At 35.2% G+C, this 27,583-nt stretch overlaps 1 protein-coding gene across 5 annotated transcripts in view; it reads right to left on the bottom strand.

Moving 5' to 3' along the window:
* The window catches only part of GRIK2 (glutamate ionotropic receptor kainate type subunit 2), a 648,281-nt gene that overhangs the window by 155,021 nt on the left and 465,677 nt on the right, over window positions 1–27,583 (bottom strand). For all 5 annotated transcript variants that reach the window (XM_082633756.1, XM_082633753.1, XM_082633752.1 and 2 more), the window contains one exon: window positions 20,744–20,950. In XM_082633756.1, coding sequence (XP_082489882.1) covers window positions 20,744–20,950 — 207 coding nt within the window. The remainder of the gene's footprint in view (window positions 1–20,743; window positions 20,951–27,583) is intronic.

Here is a 27,583-nt window from a genome sequence, read left to right on the forward strand (position 1 = left end):
ACTCAGAGTACATTTTTGATTTAGTGGTAAATATTTTACCCAAATTCCAGCAAACCCTCAGCTATTATCTTTTCAAATACTGCTTCCTTGCAATTCTTTCCATTGTCTTCCTTCTGGAACACCTACTAGATATATGATGGAGCTTCTCAACTTATCCTCCATGTCTCTTATCTCTTCTTTCACAAATTATATTTTTTCATTTTTCTGTGCTACGTGCTGATTAAATTAATCATTATTTTTAACTCACTCTCTTTTTGTGTTCAGCGTACCTTGCCTACCGAGTTTTTTAATGATACTTTTTAATACTAGTTAAACTTTCATTATTTTTCAATATTTTCGTATATAGTTTTTACTATACAATTTATTGTTTGTATTGTATGGAATTTTAAAAGATATTTTACCTTTAGTTTTTATTTTAAAATTTTTGACAGACAGTTCTACAAAATGTATTTCAGAAGGATAAAATTCATGTTCAATTGTGTTTTTTCAATATGAACTTGCATTTTTTGTTATTTTTATCTATTTCATTCCCTCTCTCACTCTCTCATATATCCTTACAGATTCCTTTCTAGTGGTTCTATTATTTCTTTCACTATGTGACCCCTCTCTCACCTTCCAATCTATAGCAATGTTTCATAAGAGTGATTTGAGGTTCACATCCCCTGGTGATATTGGTGGTATTTTGTATCTAGTTCCAAAATAATTAGGTAACTTGACAGAGTTCTTAGTTATCTGACTGAATCTGTGCCTTTCTGTTTACCTAGGACCACAACTTTCAAATAAGCCAAAGCCTCAGGGCACCAGAATTTTCGAGGTGCTTTCACAAGTAAGGAAGCCACACCCAAAGCCCTGGTTTCACGCAGTAAGCCTGCCTTCAGACTTAGATTTCACATAGAGCACTTTTAATCCATGGATAATTCTGACCAATAAGCCCTACTTATGGATCAGGGGCCCTGAGGCTGATAGCTTTAGTCCGGCTTACTCTGCTTATTTTGCATGGATTTTGGTTATGGGAATTAATCAAAGAGGACTCTGTCAAAGTTTGATGTTTTTACATCATCATGACAAGAAATAAAGCAACAGGATTTTTTACCCTAAGTCTATTATAATATGCACTCTTTCTAGCAGCAATTAAAAGATGGTTCAAAGAAGTAAAGACAGCAAAGAGTAACCTAAGAGAGGCAACAGGAAAATGAGGGAAATTTTATGGAAACCAGTGGAAAAGAATGCTTCCAAGTAGTAAGTTGAGCAAATAGTTTCTTACAGATCAAATAAGATAAAGCCTGACAAATATCTACTGGATTTAGCAACTTGGAGACATTAATCAGAGTAATTTTTGATGACATGTTAGTTCAAAAACCATATGGGTGAGATGTGAGATAGCTAGTGCAACCAATTAAAGAAGGAAATTTAAAGATGACAGGAAGTTCACCTCAGAGGGGAAAATGAAACATTGGGTGACAGCTGAAAGGGATTTTTTTAAAATGAGAAATGATGGTCTTTTAAAAATACAAATATAAATACATCAGAAGAGAAAGGCCTAGATGTCTAAAGCAGAGAAAGAAAGAAACATGGGTCTAAAAATTTCTGGATAGACAAGCTAAAATGGAAAAGATGAAAAGCACATCCTTAAGTAGGACCAATTATTCCATCAAACCTAGAAAAGAAGAGGAGAGAACAGGTGCTAATGAAGCCATGATTGTAAATTTGATGGTGAAGGTTGAGGTGTAGGACATTCTTATCTCATGGTATCTATTTCTCGTAGAAGCAGGACACTAGGTTTTCTGTTGTAAGTTGGAGAGGGACTGGTAGACTTGAGAAGTAGAAAGAAACTTTAAAAGCAGTGTTGCAGAATGTAAGAGAGTGTGGTTACTAGAAGGAGTGTGTAGCAGTTGTGACAGTGTTGACAGCTCATTTGAGATTACTATCAGTTTATAGTGGTTGCCTTTTTCACAATGGGTTGATTTTCTCCAGCTAAGTTTATTGTTCTAAGTCAGACACAGTGAAGAAGATAATGACATAAATACAGGGTCAAGTTTTGTTATGAAACGACAGAGGAAAAATAAATTTGGTACTAGAAGAGAACGTCTCTAACAATAAGCCACAGAAACTAAGCTGGATATGGAGAAATGTGAGGAGAGGACAGAATTAATATATGGAAAACAAATAGATGATTATTTAACTCATAGGTTTGAGAGCATCAAAGACAAGTGTAGTGTGGTCGAATACATTTGTAAATAAGAAAGGAGTTGAACTGCTGAGTTATTGATCTAAGAGTTAGTGTACTTTGCATTATAATAATGATTATGATGCAATTATAGGCTTTTATAAGACTTATGTGGCTAAAAGGCTCCTGGGAATGAACAACTCAAGAAGCTTAGGGTCCATGGTGATGGATGGGTCTTTTGTAAGGACACTGAATTTATCTAGAATCATAAAATCAACCATCTTAAAGTGAAAGGCTATGATCCAGTTGTTGAAGTCAACAGTGGATGATAACTTAAAAAAGAGAAGGAATGATATATCCAGAGACAGGTGCCTCAAAGCAGCACGGCTTTTCTGGAGCTTAGAGAATTCATGAACTGGGAACAGCAATGGAGAGCACAGTATTGGGGCTATTCAATTATATTTCAATTTGTCATTTTCTCAGCACCTAGTAGACTATACTCCTTCCCTCCCATGAAGTTGAACACAGACATATGATTTACTTTGGTCAATGGAATATAAGCAGAAGCAGTGTGCTTTCATTTCTAAGAACAAGCTTTTAAGAGACAGTGTCCAATTAACCATGTTCCCACTCTTTCCCTGATGTGATGATCAGCCACATAGCAGTGGCTCCATCAGTTGGGGTTCTAGTGAGAAAACATGGAGCAGAGCCCTCAGCCGGCCTTTAATCTATATTCAGAGGGAGTGAGAAATAATTTCTGTAGGTATAAACTACAACCACATTCGAGTTTAGCTTGTGCTGCCTAATCCAGTCAGTCTCTTGGATCTGACCCAGCCTCTCAAGATAAGTGGGTGAGACAGAGTAGCCGTCATTGACATGGCTACAGAGAGAGCAATTTCAGCAGCAGAGAGGCCAGACACGATAGGAAATAATCAAGGAAGAGAATGGAAATGAGGGAAGATTATTAATGATGGAGGGATAGCGATCCAGAGAGTATGGCTTGTAAGAAAGGGAAAAAGTGGTAACGTAGGTCAGAACAAAGTCAACATAGCCCAGCATGCTCTAGAAATAAAAACGCAGAAATAATCATAGACCAGATAGTCTTAGAATTTTTACAATGTCTGATAATAAACTTATGAGGTACATTTTGTTTAAAGAATCTTTTCATGTTTAAAAAATACTGAGGATACAAATTGCAGTTTTTCATGGCTTTCCACTAAATTCTGACACACACTGATTGTTTTAGGATAGTGGGACCAGGTGTCAACCCTCTCTTCTTCCTTCTCTCTAGTCACATGTGTATTAGGCTAAGTAGGCAGAAACTTGACATTTGGATGGTCCTGTCCCTAGATTCTGGAGGGGATGCAGACTTTTCCTTATTTGTTTACTCTATTGATAATTTCAATGGGAAATAGGGTGAATGGAAGAGGCAGTGAGATGCCTGGGTTTATGTTTTCATTCATTTCAGATAACTGCTATTATTTCTTCCCAAAAAAAAAAAAGACTACAGATGACAGCTAACACTTATTGAAAGTTTATAATACACCTGGCATTATTCTAAGCACTTCATATGTTTCATGTCATTTAATCTTTAGCATAAAGTATATGCATTTGTCAGTACTCTTTTTTAGGTTAAAAAAAAAAAAAGTGAGGCTCAGGGACTTAGGCAAGTTGCCCCAAATCACCCTTCTGATAATGAATGGAGGGGGATTTGGAAATCTGGCTGACTACAAAGTTATTCTACTTGTTATAATTTTAAAGTTTTTTTAATACCAAAAATATATTTGATGGACTGATTATCTTTCAACATAGAATGAAAATGTATTAAGGAATAATGAATTGAAGAAGAGATTTCACTGAGGATAGCAAATGAAGCCATGATCAAATCTCCACTAAATTATCCAAGTTCATATTGATATTTAAACATGAGGAATTGTCCTTGACAACTCACTGGATCTAATTCATTCACACAATACCTATTTTTTACTCAGATATTTTTATTCCTTTAAAACTGTTCTTAGTATGCACATACATACATGTATACTGCTTGTATACATTAATAGACATATATACCATGTGCATATAAAAATATATATAAACATGCATGTGTATGTGGGTGTGTACTTGTAATATTACACCAATTACTTTAAAAAAATTGTGATGCTCAAGTTTACTTGTCTTAAAAAACACTTAACAATACATCATGATTTATATAGAGACAATATGAGAACGTATCAGAACACTAGTATTATTTGTATGCATATTACATATTCTGTTTTAATTAGAAAATTCAACCTTGCCTATTATGACAAACTATAACATAAATAATTTCTGTAAAGAGATGCATTGGAATGAATCTATCTATGTTAGCACATACACAAAAACAACATCATTCACTTCGGGTCTTTGAATAACCTAAAAATACTGGCTGGCAACAAGATTCATCATAAGTCAAAAAATTCTTTACACCATGAAAGATTGATTTGAAAACAGAAGGACACTGGTTGTTTTGTTACTATGGCTATTCCTGGCAGTTACCCAGGGATTACAACTGCACAACCTTACAAACAGCATAGAATTTGACTGTTTTAACAAAGGGTCTCAGCAGGATCATGAGTGGTGCACATTAATTCTCACTGTGCATTGATGAGCTCTCTGTGAACTTTGCCAAGGTTTAACCAATGGCAACAGACCTCTGGCACTGTCAGAAGATGCGGGCCTTGAACGGCACTTCAGGAATGAAGTTTGTTTGTTTGTGTGTATTTGTTTTTGTGGGAAACCACATTTTAATCATTTAGAACAGTTATCAGTTCTCATTAGATCTGGAGTCTTCAGGAAGCTTGTGAAATATCAGAAAGGAATTTTTTGCCACAAACATCTTCTAAAGGAAAGGATCTAGTGTTGCTCTTAGATTAATCTTTAAGGTTATATATTTAAATCTGAAGGTAAGAAAAGGCTCTGCAAACCTTTTAATGATATGATGAGTAGAGAAAAAGTATAGGTTGGATCATATGAAACTTGTGGTATTTCATTTTAAGCTATAAAAAAGACAATTTTATGTTTCAACCTAATATTACTATTTACATAATTAACTGATTTGCCTAAACAATTTTTTTTTAATTTTGACTTCTAAATACTGACTTCTGACTACAGTTTTATTTGTAATGTTGATCCTAAGGTGAGAGACCATTATACTCTATTTTAAAACATTAATTAGCTTTTTTAAGCAAGGAAATTCAAACAAAATATTTATGTGTGTGTGTGCACACATGCATGTGCATATTCCTGCAATTGATTCATCATAATTGCTGACTGATGGATTTTGTTGACCAGTGTGTAATATTTTAAGAGACAGTGATTAGAAATCATTTATACAGATTTGTATACATTGCCTTCTTTTATGATCTTGACTGGTGTTTATACAAAAACAGATTGCCTGAACACATTTTTCGGATGCACAACCCTGATCACGTAGATCCTACAAGGCCCATTCACAATGCCACCTCCCCACAACACGATTCACATGCTTCCAATCTTATATATTCTCTTCTTGCTCTGGATTTACTCTCCATCCCTCATGTATATATTATGACACTTGATTCTTTAATCAATCTCTTATGATAATTACATATTCATATCTAGTTTCTGTACTGCATTACATATTCTAGAGGGAGGAGTCCAAGTCTAAGTCATCTCTGTGTCACTGATAGTGACTAGTACAGAGCAGTGAACAAAGCAGTCCTTCAACGAATAAATGAAATAAATGTACTTCCGGCTTCTTGTTTAATATATTTATTCTCAGTGATATTAATCACATTGCTGTCTGTTTTATAATTCCCATGTTTTTGTTTAATAAATTAAATATTAAATTTTTAATTTTGATGTTCTCCCATTTGGGGATTGGGGTCAGGAAAGTGTCATTTCCCAAAAAAATGAAATCGACAATACCAAAATCCAATATACAATGGAAGGGACTAGGTATTTGTAGGAATGTCCCACCAGACACATTTCCAGAGGATTAAATGTCTGGAAGAATACTTTTAATTCAGAGCAACTAAAATGAAGAAAATATGAAGCCAAAGATTTTGAGCTGACATTTGCCCGGAGGACATTGGGCAAATCTTCATAGGCTAGTGTTTAAGGTTTGATCAGTAAGAACTCAAAATCAGAGATAAGGCCTGAATCTCATGCAAAATGCAAAATGAAAGATCAGACTGGAGACTTTTGTATAAAACCAACATACTCTAGCACACTCATATTCGGTAGGTCAACTAGAATAAAGCTCATCCCACAGTTTAAGTTTTCTAAGGCCCTTGCATTGTTTTGATATTGATAGCTCGTTAAGTATGTTTGCTAAAATAGCCACTAAAATAATAAATAAAAATAAAGCTTATAAGTTTAAACTAATAGAGGAAAAAAGGAATGAGACCAAAGAAAATCCATTCAATCCAAAAGAAGTCAAGAAATAAGAAAAAGGGAACAAATTTAGATGATAAAAATGAAACTGTCTTGGAGATTATCACCATCACTAATCTCTTAGCAATCTAATCAAGAAAAACAGTTGTTTCTTTAAAAAACGATAGCTCACTTAACTGTACTGTAACATCCTTGAGATAAAATGTTTGTGATAGTCTTCTTAGCAAAATGAGAGAAAAAATAGTAGATGTGGGTTTTTATCCCCAAGAATGCATGCTCTGGTTCTTAATGCCCTGTATGGGTACTTAGGAAGAAATATCATCATAGTACAGGACAAGAGATCTGACTACCTAGGCTTTGTCCTTTGATTTCTAGGTTGGCTGGTTTCTAAACTGGTTTTTATTTGCACCTATGGAATAGGAGTAAGAATACTAAAAAGCACTGATCCTTTTACACTCCCATAAAAATTAATATTCTGGTTTCAAAATCAATTCTGTGTGTTTAGTTAGCTCAGTAACTCTTGAATAACTGTGTAATAAGCACTGGAGAAAATGAGAGAAAAAATAGTAGATGTGGGTTTTTATCCCCAAGAATGCATGCTCTGGTTCTTAATGCCCCGTATGGGTACTTAGGAAGAAATATCATCATAGTACAGATCTGATTATCTTTAAAAATACTGCTTTTCAAATTATTTAAATGCTGGTTGAAAATCGACATAAAATTTACCTAGTCTGTGTAATGGTTTATGTAGGAAAGCAGGTAAAATGTATGTTAGGAAGTTTGGAATAAATAAAAGATAACAGGAAATAAGCTGAAGAAGATAAGTTGAGATAGAATGTGAGGTAAGTACATTTGGAGTGGTTGGGAAACAGGGACTGGGTTAATCAATCAAGTACCCATTTGAACCTATGAAAAAGATAAGAGTCAAAATGTATGGTTACTGAGCAAATGTTTGCAGCATTTCAAGCACAAACCATAGGAAAAAAAAATGGTAGCAATGAATTTCATATTCCTGGGTGATTGCAATGTAAAGTATAATATTATCATGAAAGCACTGACAGATATAAAGTTTTCAACTGGAGTTTGGATTATGTTCACTGAACTACAGTTTCAAAGAGTGAAGTATATGTAATGCATTCTAGAAATGTTTCCATCCATAAAGATGATGTTATAGTATTTAAAAGATAAACTCTCAGATGACCAGTATGACTTGTTTTCCTAACAAGCTGATGCTAAAATCGTTACTTTTATATTGATGACCTTTGTTTACAGTGCACACAATATTTCTATTCTGCTCCTTCCCTGAGGACAAGCTATCTTTTGATTGTGTCTTAGCTAATCAGGTTTCATTTAATTTATACAAATACAACTGTGACAATTTTAACCTTTTGTGTACCTATTATTTTGGGGGGGGTGTAAGTACACAGCTACCTACTCTAAGTGTCTTATCCTAAGTGTTTTCCTTAGCTCATGCCCTCCTATTATTACATCATGTATTATCTGATATATCTGCCAATATTTGTTTGAGAAACATTTGAAGATGACTTTCCTATGTGCCTACATTTGGGATATTATTTCAGAATGCCTTTACCTATTATTCTGTAGCTATGACTAATTTCTCCATTTTAAAGTTCTAACTTCTCTTAAGTTCAACAATCTTACCCAAATTTATTTTTTTCAGAAGGAATCTGTGATGATAGCACAGCTATGGCTTGGAGTAGAGTCACAGGTGTAAGGTGAGGTTTACTGTACTCCCGTAGTGTGTAGAGGGGTACAGGTGAGGTGGACAACTATTACACATTCGTTTATTCTACAGATATTTATTAACCATCTCCACCCTGTGTGAGGTCCTGCGGTGACTGTTATGGAAGGTACCAAGGTGAACGGAAATCATTCCTGCTTCAGGGAAGGCACTGACACCTACAGGGAGGAGAAAAAGCATGGAAGTCGACCGCCAGAGTGTGACGGTTGGGGAAATTCATTTGAGACGTACTCCTATTTGTAAGTAGATTTGTAAGCGGCATTGGCCAAACTGACAGCGATGGAAAATAGGGTGGATTTATTTAACAAACACTCATTAAGAATCTGTTGTGTATTAGGCACTGTTGCTAAGTCCTAGAGATACAGTTTCTCCCAGAGCTTATATTGTAAACTGAGAGAGAAGCCTGAAGATGTATCTATTGAAAAACAAAGTGACATCAGAGAGAATATTTGGAATCTAAATGTTGCTAAAAAATTAATCTAAGGTGAAAGAAAAGAGTATAGTGTATCATAAGGTATCAAAGTTAGTCATTTCCAAAGAGAAGAAAATACAAGGACATAAAATATAGTTTTATATTGTCTAATACTAAACTAAATATTGTCACATAAACAAGTAAATATATTTGTACTTGAATATATCCCATAGACAGTATCTCTGATCTTCCAATAATCCAAGTTGGATAATGTTTTAAAAAATTTGATCAGAAATATCATCATAATTAAATCTGTGAGAAATAAATTTTTCCCTTCAACAGCTTTATCTTTAGCAAACTTAATGTCCTCGAGGAACCAGAAAACCTTAAATGTAATTTGAAGTGACTAGGAAATTCTGTGGGTGCAGACACATGATTTTAGCATAAAACAACACTGGTTAAGGTTAATGTAATTACATGCTAACAAATAAATTCATTCTCAATAGATTGTTCTTAATTAATAAAAATAAACCTATCAGACAAAGAGATACAGAAATCTTTTTTCCTTTTGTTAATCCTGTCTTCAAAAATTTTCTGAATCAGATCAGAGTTTATCTTAAATTCAATTGTTTCTCAATACATTTAAGTGAACCTGACCAAGTTGTAGTTCACTATTTTAGTCATGTGTGATGTTATATAAAATAATATCCTTCAAGTAGAACTGCACGCTAAAATTAAATTAACTGCAGCATTAAATATAGTGTATTGGAAAAAGCATCTGTCATTTTCTTACAATTTAAGCTTAAAGACTTCCTTGATCCTTTTCCTCCCAGACAGGATTAGATATATATCCCTCAGTTTTCCCAAAATATCTTGGGAATATCTCTATTATTGCATTACCTGAAGTATATAAAAATTATTTATGTGCCTATCTCACCTAGAATTCATATTTATCTATATATCTTTAGTAGCTAAAATTATGACAGACAGAAAAATGCTGAGTTACTAGTATTGAATTATACTTGCATTTAGGGATATCATGAAGAATATCATTTTTTGGCAATTATATTATTTCCATTATTCAAATTTACTTTGAAAAGCAATTCCACATAACTCACGAGAAAGGAAAATCCAAGCACAGTTAACAAAAACATGATATTGATTCTATTAAGAAAATTCATGCTATGATTGTACTTTAGAATTTTTTTTAGCTTTTGTTTAGGACTTTGTTTTGTTACTGCTTAGATTTGTTTTATGTTCTAAAGGAAATGTCACCTTAAAAAAAAAGCCACATTTATTTAAAATAGAGAACCAACAAGGACCTACTATATAGCACAGGGAACTCTGCTCAATTCTCTATAATAACCTAAATGGGAAAAGAATTTGAAAAAGAATAGATGCATGTATACGTATAACTGAACCACTTTGCTGTACACCTGAAACTAACACAACATTGTTAATCAACTATACTCCAATATAAAATAAAAAAAAATTTTAAAGCCACATTTGTTTATATCTGATTTCAATTACATTTATTCTGCTTTTCTGATAATGGTAGATGCAAATCAGTGTTTATTATTAAATAATGCCATATACCACAGATAAACAGATTTTCCAGTCCCCTGCTTTAACAGTGTCACTGTAAATTCACTCTCTGACTCAAATACAAACTTCTTATTATTGAACTCAAATAATTCTAGATTTTTGATCTGCTCCTGTGGGCAGTTTTCTCCCAGAATACCCTTGCCCTTAATTTATTTTTCTACTTTCATTTTTATATAGTACTTTATTTGTTTGAGTCATCATCAAATTCTCAACTTCAAGCCTTCTCCATTCTAATCTGTTTCCCTCTGTTCATTTAAAAAGCTTTTTAAAAGCTTTCTTTTTTTAAGAAGCCTTTCCTGACTATGTCAAAGAAAAGTTTCAGTGTCCTGCAGTGTGAGACTGATTAGTTGTGTATTGTTTTGTCAGAGGCAAAATTATGTATAGGATGTATAGGAGTGTTAGGAGTTTCTATACATCTATAGGAGTCTCTATAATCCCAATTTAGCATTTTACTTCCTCTTAAACTTCAAATTATGTCTTGTGCTATTTTTTCTGACAATATTTATGTCCAAACAATTTATTTTACCAATATTTTAAGTATTTTAAGTTCAAGAATCATGTTTGAAGAACTCAGTAGTATCCATGGAGGATATTTATTCAATAATTTATTATATAATTACAAAATAAAATAATCCTTAATGACGGTTTTTGCTATAATATTACAACTAAATAGCATACCAAGAGATCATTATTAGGGAAATAATTTATTTTAAAAATCTTGAGAATACATCAAAATTTCAAAGTTTAAAAAAAAAACTTATGTTTAAAAAACACAAATATTTCTAAACATGACGTCAATGTTACCGTGAAAGTACATAGAAAAAAGCAAATAAAACCATTATATTTAAAAGGTATTGTTAATGCTGTAGTTAACAGTGTCTCTCCCAGAAGAGACATTCAACAAGCGGTTGCTAAGTACCAATTATGGGATAATTTCTAGTGAATCATAATCTATTACATAGTATAAATCAGAATTATACTGGTCTGTGGTCTCCTGCTTCTGGAGTAATTTTCTCAATAGTTTTGTCTCTCAACTATTTGACACTACATTTCCACTTTCAGCAACTTGCTGTTTAAACCACTGAGAAAAAAATTTCAATTATAGAGAACTACATTAGCCCTTTTTAACACATCATGTGCTCTTCCTAATACCTAGCTCTAAGGTCTAAGTTAACAGTCACAAGATTTCTCACTGAAAGTAAAAATCAATTGCTTTCTAAGTTGCTTTTTTTTCAGAGAAAAGAAAATTATTAACAAATATGTCTGGCCTGGACTATTTGGTTGTCTATCTTCATGAAAAGAGTGGAAGGAGTTCAGACTTTTACTTAAGTTGAAGTCCAATCTGTGTGGACTTAATGAACAAACTGCATGTGGTGAAAGAATTAAATTTGAAAAACAAAAATGTTAAGACTCTTAAATAATAGAATATCTTAATGAGTTCCAGTTAAGGAAGAATTTCCCCAACAAAGAAGTGAAAACATCACAACTATGAAGAAAAAAATAAGTAAATTAACAAACTCAAACTTTAAAACTTCATACCAAAACTCACACAAACACAGACATGTGCATATACACATGCTTTAAACAAATTAAATGACATGATCCTAACCAGGAAAAATATTTGCATTATCAGTATTCAGAAAATATAACAAATTACTATGTATCAATAAGGAAAGGCAAAGGAAGTAAATGGGATTTTCAGGAAAGAGAAACTAAAAAGTTAATAAGTATGGAGAGAGTGGGAAAAGGCTAGTAATCAGGGAATATAAATTAAAGCAATGGGATTCCATGTGTCTTTAGACTGACCAAATTCAAATAGTGAGAATCTCATGTTAGCGATTTTGCAGAGAAGCAGAACTCTTACAAACTACTGGCAAAAAAAGTAAATTGGTAAAACAATTTGTAGAACAATATTTTCAATATCTAATGAAACTGAAAATATCCATAAACTCTGACTAGCAATTCCTTTCCCAGTACATCTCTTAGAGAACCTCTTGACACAGGTGCTCCAGGAAACAAGACAAGACATGGCTCTTTCTGACAGCATTTGTTTTCATAGCATAACACTGGAAATAATTTGAATCTCAGTAGAGACTGGTTAAATAAAAATACTACCAAATACTTTAAGAAATTTATACAAAATAGACCAGGAGAACATCAAACTTAAGAATGGTTACATGTGGGGAGGGATGAGGGAAATGTAATTTTATCTTTTACAATTGATTTGGAAATTACTAAATTGAGAAATTTTACGGTGAGTAAGGGACTTCAACATTATCTGTAATGTTTTATAACTTTTGTATTAAAAGAGAGAAACTTGAAGCAAAGTTAACAAACATGTTTACAGTTGCCGCTTCTGGGTCATAGGAAATTATAAATAAATTTGTACTTCTATGTTTTAGTGATTTTTCCCAAAATTAAAAAAAATATAATAGTGATAATAATATTAACCCTATTCAATTTTTTTTAACTGAAATACTAGAATGCTTCCACTAGAATGCAGAGTTGAGACAACATAATATCAAAATTCAAAGCTACAGCACAAGTCAATTCCTATTTAGTTAAAAACTGTTTTTTGATTTAGCCTTTTCATTTTTGTGATAATACCTGGAGACTGTTCCTTGAAAAACAAATGTTTGATTTCCTCCCTAGTATGTAATAAAAGACCAATTAGAAGGCAAGACAAAGTAAGTGAGGTCCTCCAAGGCTCATTCATGAATCATAAAAGGCTTGATACTGTTAAACACTGATTGCATTGCTGAGGCAGCACGCTGGGAAGCATTCAGGCAGCTGGAAAACCATAGCATCACTGGTCTTCTTAAAAATTATGTAAAATAAGGGGGAATTAGGTCCTAACAGACTTCCCACTTTGCCATAGTTGTTTTATAAACTAAAACAGAAATTTTCTCATTCTTTTTTTAATCTGTCAAATGATCAAGTTTTTGTTTGTTTGCTTTTAAAATTTCAACAGCACTTGAAGTTATAAAAAAGAGCTTCATTAAAAAGAAAAAAAAAGCTTTTATTGACTAATCCACTCTCTTACCAACCACAAACGTTAATAATATTAAAAGAGAAGTCTTTCTAAGCCTAAAGAAGTGGTAAAGTTCTTTGACATCTCTTAAAGAGCTAAGTAACAACAAACACTTCTCATAGTCTGATCTAAACAATTCTAATGATGTAAAAAGACTGAGAATATGGCTTTAAAAATCTCTTGTTTTTTAGTCGTAATGATAAAAAAATGCCCTCTGATAATACCATAGCATACATATTGTCAATTATCTGTTTTAAATACAATCATGGTTTAACCATAATCAAATTAACTCCTGGTGTTTAATAGCCAAGATAAATCAACATGAAAGAAAACATTTGGTATCCCTTTGGATATATTAACAGTAATAATAATAATAATATTTCCTATTTGACAGGTAACAAACCTGTGTAATACATTCATGTCCTCAGAGTCAGCTTCTCAAATATGATTCGAAGACTCATTAGACATTCCAGTCATGGAACTGAACTCAATTCCTATAGTTGCATACCAGATTAATTAGCAATTTTTGACTAGAAGTTAGGTTACTTCTTTTTTTAAAAGTCTGTATCTGTGTACGTGAGAGTATACATCTGTGCCAGGAGCTTTCACACAGTAGTAAGTCACGAGACCTACAGTGGGTTCAGCATCACTGTCCGACAACATTTAATTTGTTCTTTCTCCCTGTTGTTATCCTTCTCCCCTTCCCTGTGTCTCCCCCATCCCTCCCCCATCTCTGCTTTGCCACTGATGTATCTGAATAAGTTAAACATGGCTACAGTGCTGCTCCACTCTCAGATATTAACATTCAATCCACACCTTCATTCTATGAGTGAGTATCATTATTCCCCTGGTACATGTGATGAAACTGACCTTAAAACAGAATACATAGCTTTCCCAAGGCTACACAGCATAGGTAGATAGATAGATAGATAGCACCCAAATTCCCAAATTTGCAGTTAAGAAGTAACTGTAGATCTGAGGAGTATGAGTACACAGTATTCCCTCACAGATTTTATCAGCATTAGGACACTAGATCAGAGAAGCCCCCTGCAGATCACTGGCTTAAAGGCATTCCGAAATTTGCCTCCAGCTGGGGCTTATTCTGTGTGAAAGATGAAAGGACAAAGGATTCCAAGTAGCAAGGAGTGTCTGTGATCAAGCACCAGAAGTAGGAGTTCTACAGGTGTTCATATAAGTGGGCTCTTTAGAAGTGTGAAATGATCAGGAAAAGCCCAGGTAAGCAGAGTCCCAACATGGAACCCTGGAGGCATACTTTAAAACAGGTGACAAGGTGAAAGAGCTTAAGGACTGCATGAGCCACTAGATGTCAGGGGACAGTGAGAAATAAATGAAAGGTCAACATGCGTACTTGAAAGTTTATAGTACAATCTATTGGTATCTCTGCAATACTTTGAGTGGGACAGCTTTGAGAAGTCACTAGTTATTAAAGAAGAACATGACTATGATGTGTAGGTGGATTCCTACAGAAGAGGCAGGAGGTACATAATAAATACATAATGAGGTGGCAAGTGTCTGAACTAGGTTGGTGGGTGTAAAACTGGAAGGTCGGGACAGATCTGAGGTCTATTTTTAGCCTGCACAAAAAGAGACTTGACATCCTGCTTTATTAACTTATGTATGGATGTTTACAAGCATAAATCTTCCTGGTTTTCCGCCTCCAAGGCAAACATCACCAAAGACTGGAAAGTAATGCAACAGCCCTTGTCTCCTTCAAGGAGTCCCATAATAATATGTGCTGCTAGCTTATTGCAGTTTAGGTGTTTCCCCTCATGCTTATGAATAACTCTAGTTGGATTTACGAATAACAAAAAACAGTTGTCTCATGAGCCCACAAATAAGTTATTAGCCATAAGGAATACATAGCCCAAAGCTACAAGCAAATGTATGTCCAACTTAATATAATGGTTGCATTAGCAAGTTTCTGTGTACTCATCACTTCTATGTCAGGTTTAATAGCTACGCTTGCTTTTAAGAGTGAAAAACTTGATCAAATATTTCATAAAATATTATTCAAAAAGTTATGATGCTTTTAATTTTCTGAGGAAAATATGTCACTCCTTATTTTTTTCCTTGGAGCATGAATAGACACTTTCATTGTGGCCCCTGGAAGTCAACATAAGAAGAAAAGCATTTGGAAAATAAGTCACATATTCTCTAAGGAGCAAGATGCTTGAGTTTCACATTTGTTGTGGCACACTGTGGACCATTTGTGTCATTCTTTCAATAAATATTCTTGAATGCTGAACACTTCTGCAATCCTGTTATTTGTGTCTCCTAGTTATTTTCAGTATATTTGAAGCAAATGAACGCTACCATGTGTATACCTCAATACAGAAGACTGTGGATGCAGTGAACTGATACAGTAAAATAGTCTTGATAAAGATTTTCCTTTTTTTTTTTTTTTTTTTTTTTTTGCAGTACGCGGGCCTCTCACTGCAAAAGCAATTTAGATGAGGTGAGCTGGACTGGGGTTGAGAGTGCTGGGGACAGAAAACTAGACTGGAGGCAAAGGAGAACAAGACTGAATAAAGCCCACCTGGATGTGGCTGGAGAGATCAGGATAAGTGAAAATATAAAAAGTTTCACCAGTCAGGGTCTCAACAGAAAATAGGTGCACACTCAAATGAAGATACCTGAGCAGGGTTTACTCACAAAAGGACTTGTGATTCTCAAACTTCAGGGAACATCAGAATCTCATCAGTAAGGCTTGTTAAAATGGAGAATGCCAGGTTTCACTGCAGAGTTTCAGACCTGGTAGGTCTAGAGTAGGACCTGAAAATTTGCATTTCTAACATGTTTGAAAGTGATACTGATTCTGCAGGTCTATGGAATATACTTTGAGAACCACTGGTGAATGGAAATTTTAAGGGATGGTGCAGGAACCCAAGGCTATTAGCAGCTAAGTGGTAACCACCCCTAAGATCAGAATTAAACAAAGCTATGTAGGGTGTAAACTGGAACTGGGAGCAGGAGAGACATTTGTGTAGAGCAGGCACCATTATGAGAAACTGTGACGTTCAGTGAGGGGGCACAAGCCAGCTCAAGACGACACCTCAGGGAATGAGGAGGAAAAGAAATATTCTAACCTTACTCTCCTCTCTCCCTTGGAACACTGACTGGAAGCCCTGTTGCTTTACTCTATGTAGGGGAACTTCCCAACACAGATAGCAGGGTGGAGAAGGTCTGAGAGTCTATTTGAAGGGTCAGAAAGATTTCCATAGGAGAGAAACAATAACCAAATGTAGAAGGGCTTGTAAATATATTATACAGTTGGTAGTATATCCTTAGGACAATGAAAACTACTGAAAGATTTTATGCAAAAGAGGGGCATGATCAGATTTCTCTTCCTGAAACAAGACTTTAGTTGAATGATATAGTTAGATAACAGATAAAAAGGGGAAGATTCTCATATTGGGAACTTAATCCATGTGACCGTGGGGATGGAGAGAAGTGGGAAGCTTTCAGAATTATTTAAGAAGATCACATCTTGGGTCACAAATCAAGCCTCAGTAAATTTAAGAAAACTGAAATCATATCAAGCATCTTTTCTGACCACAACGCTATGAGATTAGAAATGAATTACATGGGAAAAAACGTAAAAAACACAAACACATGGAGGCTAAACACTACATTACTAAATAACCAAGAGATCACTGAAGAAATCAAAGAGGAAATCAAAAAATACCTAGGGACAAATGACAATGAAAACACCACGATCCAAAACCTATGGGATACAGCAAAACAAGCTCTAAAAGGGAAGTTTATAGCTATACAAGCCTACCTCAACAAGAAAAATTTCAAATAAACAATCTAACCTTACACCTAAAGGAACTAGACAAAGAAGAACAAACAAAACCCTAAGTTACCAGAAGGAAAGAAATCATAAAGATCAGAGCAGAAATAACTGAAATAGAAACAAAGAAAACAATAGCAAAGATCAATAAAACTAAAAGCTGTTTTTTTGAGAAGATAAACAAAATTGATAAACCATTGGACAGACTCATCAAGAAAAAGAGGGAGAGGACTCAAATCAATAAAATTAGAAATGAAAAAGGAGAAGTTATAACAGACACCACAGAAATACAAAGCATCCTAAGAGACTACCACAAGCAACTCTATGCCAATAAAATGGACAACCTGGAAGATATGGACAAATTCTTAGAAAGGCATAACCTTCCAAGACTGAAGCAGGAAGAAACAGAAAATATGAACAGACCAATCACAAGTAATGAAATTGAAACTGTGATTAACAATCTTCCAACAAACAAAAGTCCAGGACCAGATGGCTTCACAGGTGAATGCTATCAAACATTTAGAGAAGAGATAACACCCATCCTTCTCAAGCTCTTCCAAAAAATGCAGAGAAAGGAACACTCCCAAACTCATTCTATGAGGCCACCATCACCCAGATACCAAAACCAGACAAAGATACTACAAAAAAAGAAAATTACAGGCCAATATCACTGATGAATATAGATGCAAAAATCCTCAACAAAATACTAGCAAATAGAATCCAACAACACATTAAAAGGATCATACACCATGATCAAGTGGGATTTATCTCAGGGATGCAGGATTCTTCAATATACACAAATCAATCAACATGATACACCATATTAACAAGCTGAAGAATAAAAACCATATGATCATCTCAATAGATGCAGAAAAAGCTTTTGACAAAATTCAACACCAATTTATGATAAAAACTCTCCAGAAAGTGGGCATAGAGGGAACCTACCTCAACATAATAAAGGCCATATATGACAAACCCACAGCAAACATCATTCTCAATGGTGAAAAACTGAAAGCATTTCCTCTCAGATCAGGAACAAGACAAGAATGTCCACTCTCACCACTATTATTCAACATAGTTTTGGAAGTCCTAGCCACGGTAATCAGAGAAGAAAAAGAAATAAAAGGAATACAAATTGGAAAAGAAGAAGTAAAACTATCACTGTTTGCAGATGACATGATACTATACACAGAGAATCCTAAAGATGCCACCAGAAAACTACTAGAGCTAATCAATGAATTTGGTAAAGTTGCAGGATATAAGATTAATGCACAGAAATCTCTTGCATTCCTATACACTAATGAGGAAAAATCTGAAAGAGAAATTAAGGAAACACTCCCATTTACCACTGCAACAAAAAGAATAAAATACCTAGGAATAAACCTATCTAAGGAGAAAAAAGACCTGTATGCAGAAAACTATAAGACATTGATGAAAGAAATTAAAGATGATACTAACAGATGGAGAGATATACCATGTTCTTGGATTGGAAGAATCAACATTGTGAAAGTGAGGATACTACCCAAAGCAATCTACAGATTCAATGCACTCCCTATGAAACTACCAATGACATTTTCCACAGAACTAGAACAAAAAATTTCACAATTTGTATGGAAACACAAAGGACCCCAAATAGCCAAAGCAATCTTGAGAAAGAAAAACAGAGCTGGAGGAATCAGGCTACCTGACTTCACACTATACTACAAAACTACAGTAATCAAGACAGTATGCTTATGGCACAAAAACAGAAATACAGATCAATGAAACAGTATAGAAAACCCAGAGATAAACACATGCACATATGGTCACCTTATTTTTGATAAAGAGGCAGGAATATACAATGGAGAAAAGACCTCTTCAAAAAGTGGTGCTGGGAAAACTGGACAGCTACATGTAAAAGAATGAAATTAGAACAGTGCCTAACACCATACACAAAAATAAACTCAAAATGGATTAGAGACCTAAATGTAAGGCCAGACACTATAAAACTCTTAGAGGAAAACAGGCAGAACACTGTGACATAAATCTCAGCAAGATCCTTTTTAACCACCTCCTAGAGAAATGGAAATAAAAACAAAAATAAACAAATGGGACCTAATGAAAATTAAAAGCTTTTGCACAGCAAAGGAAACCATAAATAAGACAAAAAGACAACCTTAGAATGGGAGAAAATATTTGCAAACAAAGCAACTGACAAAGAATTAATCTCTAAAATATATAAGCAGCACATGAAGCTCAATATCAAAAAAACAAACAACCCAATCCAAAAATGGGCAGAAGACCTTAATAGACATTTCTCCAAAGAAGATATACAGATTGACAACACACACATGAAAGGATGCTCAACAACACTAATCATTAGAGAAATGCAAATCAGTACTGCAATGTGGTATCACCTCACACCAGTCAGAATGGCCATCATCAAAAAATCTACAAACAATAAATGCTGGAGAGGGTGTGGAGGAAAGGGAACCCTCTTGCACCATTGCGGGAAATGGAAATTGATACAGCCACTATGGAGAACAGTATGGAGGCTCCTTAAAAAACTAAAAATAGAGCTATCATATGACCCAGCAATCCCACTACTGGGCATATACCCTGAGAAAACCATAATTCAAAAGGAGACATGTACCACAATATTCATTGCAGCACTATTTACAATAGCCAGGATGTGGAAGCAACCTAAGTGTCCATCGACAGATGAATGGATAAAGAAGATGTGGAACATATATACAATGGAATATTAGTTATAAAAAGAAATGAAACGAAACTGAGTTATTTGTAGTAGGTGGATGGACCTAGAGTCTGTCATAGAGAGTGAAGTAAGTCAGAAAGAGAAAAACAAATACTGTATGCTAACACACATATATATGGAATCTAAAAAAAAAAACCCAAATGGTTCTGACAAACCCAGGGGCAGGACAGGAATAAAGATGCTGATGTAGAGAATAGACTTGAGGACACGGGGACAGGGAAGGGTAAGCTGGTACGAAGTGAGAGAGTAGCACTGACATATATACACTACCAAATGTAAAATAGATAACTAGTGGGAAGCAGCCACAATGGTGCTTTGTGACCACTTAGAGGGGTGGGATAGGGAGGGTGGGAGGGAGATGCAAGAGGGAGGGGATATGGGGATATATGTATACATATAGCTGATTTACTTTGTTGTACAGCAGAAACTAATACAACATTGTAAAGCAATTAAATTATACTCCAATAAAGATGTTAAATAAAAAAAAAGAAACCACATTCCATTTTACAAATTAGGACCAAATACTTCAAGATATCAAATCACTCACTACTAGTTAATTTAAGACAGACATTTGTTTCTAATAGAACTATATACATCCCTTACATCCTTTAGGTTTGTCAAAAATAATATATACTTTTAATAACATTATTGAAAAAAATAACTACTTAAAATACATTACTGTTCTTTGACATTATTAACCCCTGACCATCCAAAAAAAAAAAAAAAAGCAAATCTATTAGAAATCTTCCAAAGTTAATAAATAATGAGAAAAGGGACTTACATGATCAATTAGTTCACGGACCATTCCATTCCATTGTCCATTGGCATCATCCTGGGCTCCATATTTCCCATCCTCCACAAGTCTAATTTCATATGTAAAGCCAAGGATTGTAGATAACTCTCTGAGGAGGTCAATGCAATAGCCCTCAAATCGATCATTTCCATAAAGAGGTTTGTCAGACTTCTTAAACAGGACATAGGGTTCTTCCTGGAAACGCGAACATGAAGGTAGGAAGTGTCAGTTAATCATGAAACTTACTATCACAATTATAAGTTTCTTACAAGATAGAAAATTTCACATTAATTTAGAACAGTCAATTTTATTTTCTTCTAATTGTAATTAATATAGTTTGAAACACTAAGAAGGCAGATTACTTCGGGAATACTTGGGTCTCACAAGAGAATATTTAAATATAACTTCACCACAACTATATAATAAAAATGCTATATATCTTATACCACATCTTATATCACATATAATAAATAATATATAATGAGATATATACTATACAGTGTATAATACTAAGACATAATTTCACTATGATTATAATACCCCAATTTGAATTATACCATATAATTAATTTCTGGTGTGCTGTTTCAGTGAGGTTTATTGATAAAAGAATGAAAAAAAGTCATTACCTAGTTGCCTATCATGTGCTAAGAACTGAATTAGGGACTTTTATATACATTATCACATTTTGTTCTAAGAACCATGAAAATTACAACTACTATAATTATAAGAGAAAAAGTAGTAGCTTACTTTAGAATACAGAAGAAGAAACTAACGTTTATCAAGTGTTTATGCATTCATCCAACAAGATTTTATGGAGCCTACTATGAGCCAGCCATCCTCTATATAAATGAGAAATCCCTGAGAAATGAAGTTCATGATATAGGGGAAGAAAACAATAATAAATGCCTAAACGACCAGAACACATTACTTCTGATGCTGATAAATTGTAGAAAAACATAAACTAGGGCAAAAAGATATTGAATGACATCAAGGTACTTGGCAAGATAAGAGAAGATAAGACAGAATTGAGTAATATGTCTGGAAACCTTTTCTGAGGAGATGAAACATGCACTAGAACCTAGAAGATGAGAAGGAGTCTAGCCATTTGAAAATCTGAAAGAAGAGCATGTCAGGACAAGGACACAGCAGTAAAAAGCCTGAGATCAATATGATACTAGAGTGCTTAGGGACAAGGACAACAGCCATCAATATGATTGAAGTCACATCCAGTATGTGAGGGAATTAGCTGAACAAGGTAAGGATGAAGAGCAAGTGAGGAACCAAATCTTGTAAGGCTCTGTAAGGCCCTATTAAAGATTATATGTTTAACTAAGGACTAAGAGAATCCATGTATTAGCATATTTTATTGGGAGTGGATGGAGCATGGTGTGACAGATTGTCCTATAACTAAACCAGGGTGCAATTGGCTCTACTACTTACTATATGACAATGGGCAAAGCCTCTGGAAGCTTCTCTCTTAGAGAAAGACAATGCAAAGTGAAAAAGCTTAGGAGGCTGCTGAGCCAGTCCATCTAGCAATGCAATCATCCTCTTCCCAACCCCGGGAGAACAACAGTCATCTCATGAGGTCCATAATACCTAAAGGAGTTTTGGACAAACAGCCATGTGTCCGCTTGCCCATATTCATCTCAGAAACAAGGCTAATTTCATCTTTCTTCCCATATCCTTTGACCTGGCCTGATCCTACTGTTTCATGCACTCTCTAGCTTGATCAGTTTCCTGCTCTTCTGATGTTCCACCATGGGAAAGAAGTCCTGCTCAAAGATCAGCACCCTTGTTCCACATCTTCATGCAATTTTTGGAATGTCCCTTTCATTCCTGCCTTACTGAACTATATCCTCTGTCCCAGACACTCTCTTCAGTGTCACCCCCACACCCCTCAGGGTCAGCAGCACATTTGGTGCCTTCCCTTGCCCCTCACTGTGGCCCCAGACCATTTCTTCCCCTGCCTCCTGAGATAATCTTTGCTTCTCTGAGGTTCATGCTACCCTCTTACACCCGGCTCTCTCTTTACAATTGCTGTTATCCAATGAAATTTGAATCAGAAGATTTACTAAGATCTGTGGGATTAGTGGGAAGAGAAGCCTTTACTTTTCAAATTTTTAGCAACTGGATGACAATTTTTCTCTCTTCCAAATCTTATCAACCTTCTCTATTCTATTCAAAATCCATTTGGATCAGCATGGTCACAATCTTTTTACCTCCTCATTGTCAAATCCTTCTCTCATTTAGCCTCCCTCTCCCATGATCAAAACTGCACTCTGCATTTCTCAGAAAATGATATACCTCTGAATTAGGATTTCTAACAGCCCATTAATCCAACTCATAGTTCAATCACACCCATGCCTACAATTCTTCAGTTCCATAAAGACCTCTAACACAGTGACCTCCACATTCTTCCATTATCTATCAACCCCTTCCTCACTTCACTGTCAGCCCGACATCCCTTGGTCCATTAGTATAATTTCTATACTACATGCATTCTCATGCCCTTTGCCCATCTTGTGCTTGGGTATTTGGCTTTACAAAACCATGCCTTACGTAAACAACTTTTTGTCTTTCCCATGCCTACTCCTGAAGAGTAGAACACTGCTAACTGTTTACACCTAAAATTAATATCCTTAAACATTTTATGGTAGCATCCATTTCCAACTCTATGAGATGAACATTTTATCCATTTTTCTTTATATTTACAGCTTCCCACTTAATACTCAGTTAATTACCTCAGCAAGAAATTAAAAGCAATCACATGTGACACCTTTACCTTCAGACCACAAAACCCACCAGAGCCATTTATCTGTGCTCATTTTCTCTTTCCTTTGTCTACTGCTACGGAGGAATTGGCCCTGTGCTTATTGGACCAATCTCTACACTTACATCCTGATTCTTTTATCAGTCAGGGTCCCAACACAGGATGCCATTTTGAGCAGAATAGTGATATTCAGTTGAGAGATATAAGCAGTATAAGGCAACTACAGGAGGGGTCCATGAGGATAGAAACCATGACCTTGCTGTCTTCCCTCCCTTTGATCTCCTTCTGGGGCTTCCCATTAGTCAAAACCAATCAAAAGTCAGAGGGTACAGCAGTCTATTAATGTGATTCACACAGGTCACCCTCCTGGGAGAGTGAAGAAGAGTGAAGAATGAATCTGGAGGGACAAAAAAGAAAGATACACAGCACACCCCCATCACCTTTCACTTGCTCCAAGACCTAACTAACTGAGTCATCTTCTCTCCCCTTAATAATCAATCTGTCTCCTTATATAGAATTAATTTCAAAGTATATGTACTTGTTCCAATAACCTGCTTCTCAGGACACTCTGTTGTTGTTTCTTTTCTACCTTATTCTAAATGTAGATGACTCTTAAGACTTGATTATGGCCCCCTCCCCTTCTTTTCTTAAAATACAGCCCTAAATGATCTTACCCATACACATCAAATTCAATAACATCTTTATGCTGATGACGCCAAAATTTATATATCTGACCCAGACCTCTACAAGTAAGTCTTGGGCACACATCTCCAGCAGCACTTGTCAGCACCACTTAGTCATTCATAGACATCTCACATCCCTTAATTCCCAAACTGAATTCTTCTTTTCCCCCAAACTTGTACACCTTTTCAGTTCTCTCTGCTTTCGGAAAATGGAAAGTTTCCAGTTACTCAAGCCAGTCACTGAGGCATCATCCTTGCTTCCCTTTTTGCTCATTCACTACAGAGGAACAAAAATGATCTTCTTAGAGTATACATTGAATTATATCACCGCCATCACTTCAAACCATCCCTAGACTGCCAATGCATTTAGAATAACATTCAAATTCCTTCTCGTGACCCCTGAAACCTGTTGTTCCACCACGTGTTTTCATCTTGATAAATGGTTCCAGCACTCACAAAAGTGATCAACTCAAAAGTTAGGGAGTCACTCTCACTCTCTGTTCTAACCTTTGGAAATTGTACAAGTTCTTCTGTCAAAACATATTTTTTTAAAATAAATTTATTTTATTATTTTATTTTATTTTATTTTTTGGCTGCGTTGGGTCTTCATTGCTGCGTGTGGGCTTTCCTCTGGTTGTGGCGAGTGGGGGCTACTCTTCATTGCAGTGCACGGGTTTTTCATTGCAGTGGCTTCTCTTGTTGCGGAGCACGGGCTCCAGTAGCTGTGGCTCACGGGCTCTAGAGTGCAGGCTTCAGTAGTTGGGGCGCATGGGCTTAGTTGCTCCACGGCATGTGGGATCTTCCCAGACCAGGGCTCGAACCCATGTCCCCTGCATTGGCAGGCGGATTCTTAACCACTGCACCACCAGGGAAGCCCCAAAACATATTCTGAGCTCATCAATTTCTTCCCACCATCCCTGCTGCCACTGTGGTTCATGCAATCTTTATTTTTCGTCTGGATTCCTATAGTAGCCTCTTACCTCTCTTTTCCATTTATATGTCCCCACAGTCCACTCTCCACAGAAAGTTACAGAGATCTTGTGAAAAGTAAATATGATTTTATCATGTACCTGCTTACAGCCTATCAGTGCCTTTTCATTGACACTAGAATAAAAGCAAAACTGCTTACACTGGCCTTCAAGGCCCTGCCCGCTTTCCTCTCTAACCTTAGCTTCTCATTCCCCTCTCTCATCATGTCCAGGAACACTGGTCTTGTCCTCAAACTTGCCAAGCTCATTCCTGACCCGAGGTCTTTGTATCGCCTTCTTTTCTCTCCTTTTCTGACTGGGAGGATCTTTCCTAAGATCTTCACATGGCTGTTTCATTCTCATCATTCAGGTCTCTGCTCAAATATCACCTCTTCAGAAAAAGCACACTATATATAAACTACCTCTCCCTTCTAAGTTACTCTCTATTGTTTTACCTTGCTATATTTTCCTCATAGCCCAATCTGAAGTATGTATGCATGTATATATGCACGTGTGTATGTACATATGAATGTGTATTTATTTATTGGGGTGTGTGTGTTTCTTTCTTCCCCTACTGGAATATAAACTCTTGAGTGTGGAGACATTAGAGATTATGTTCATTAATATATTTCAGTGCCTAACTAAATGACTGGCAACTAGTTGATGTTCAAGAAACGTGTGGTAAATAAATAAAATATTCATCATAAAGGTTTATACTCTACCTTTCCCTCTCCGACCTCATCTTCTCTTTAAATTCTAAATATCCTGTTTTCTTGCAGTTCTTCAAATATCTTGCTATTTTCTACCTCAGAGCCTTTTAACATATTGTTCTATCTGTCTATAATGCCCTTAAACATTGGTGAGCTTCCTTGCTTCCTTTAAGGCTCAAATGAAATGTGAAAACTTTCCTGGGTTCCTTATGTAAAGAGAATCCTGTTATTCTCTACCTCAACACTTTATTTTCTCATAATAATTAATTTATCTTCAATTTTTTATTTGTTGGCTTACATCCTTTTTGATTGTCCCACTTCCCTGGAATATAACAGCCACATTGATTCATTATAGTATCTCCAATGCCTAACACAATTCTTGGCACATAGTAGGGGCAAAGAAAATATTAATTAAATAAATGATAAATTGGTTAATTTTCTGACTCAGTTATCTCATCTCTAAGTTGATTTACCAATGCTTTTAAAGTTGTTTGGAGAGTTAAACAAAAGGTACCTGGCAGATAACTTTTTAATTATTATTTCATTATTTTAGATATAATAATTTTCAATGGATTTTTAATAGACTTTATTTCTATAGCAGTTTGAGGTTTACAGCAAAATTGAGTGCAAAGTTCAGAGTGTTCCCATATACTGCCTGCTGCCACACATGCCTAGCCTCCCCCGTTTTCAATTTCCCCCACCAGAGTGATACATTTGTTATTTTTGATGAATCTACAATGACACATCACTATCATTCAAAGTTTACCTTAGGGTGGTACTTTCTATGGGATTTGTCAAATATATAATGACATGTAGCTCACCACTGTTAAGTATCATACAGAATAGCTTCACTGCCCTAAAATTCCTCTGTGCTTTACCTATTCATCCCTCCCTCCCCTCTAATCCTTGGCAACCACTAATCTTTTTATTGTGTCTAGAGTTTTCTCTTTTCCAGAATGTCATACAGTTGGCTTCATATAACATGTAGCCTTTTCAGATTGGCTTCTTTCACCTGGTAATATACACTTATGTTTTCTCCATGCCTTTTTATAGCTTGATAGCTAATTTCTTTTTAGTGCTGAATAGTATCTCATTGTCTGAATATAGCATAGTTTACTTATCCATTCACCTACTGAAAGACAACTTGGTTGTTTCCAAGTTTTGTCAATTATGAATAAAGCTGCTATAAACATCCATGTGCAGGTTTTTGTATGGATATGTTTCAACTCATTTGGATAAATACCAATGCATTCAATTGTTAGATCATATAAGAGTCCATTTAGTTTTGTAAGAAACTGCCAAAGTGGCTGTACCACTTGGCATTCCCACCAGTAATGAATGAGAGTTCCTGTTGTTCCATATCCTCATCAGCATTTGGTGTTGTCAGTTTTCTGGATTTTGTTCATTCTAATAGGTGTGTAGTGATTTTTCATAGTTTCCTAAATTCACAGTTCTCTAAGGAAAGATGATGTTGAGCATCTTTTCATATGATTCAAGTGATTTTTATTAGGAATATTTTACAGTTGTCATTTTTCAAAGAGGTTAAATAATTTTCGCAGGTCACACAGCTAAGAAGAGATAATAAAGAACCCCTAAGAAGAGGCCAAGAAGAGATATGAACTCAGGTTTTCCAAATTCCAAGATACATACTTTTCCCACAATCTTCTATCACTTTCTATACCATAAGACAATTT

The sequence above is a fragment of the Mesoplodon mirus genome, assembly GCF_964341445.2.
Source record: "Mesoplodon mirus genome assembly, chromosome: 10".
NCBI classification, from domain to species: Eukaryota; Metazoa; Chordata; class Mammalia; order Artiodactyla; family Ziphiidae; genus Mesoplodon; species Mesoplodon mirus.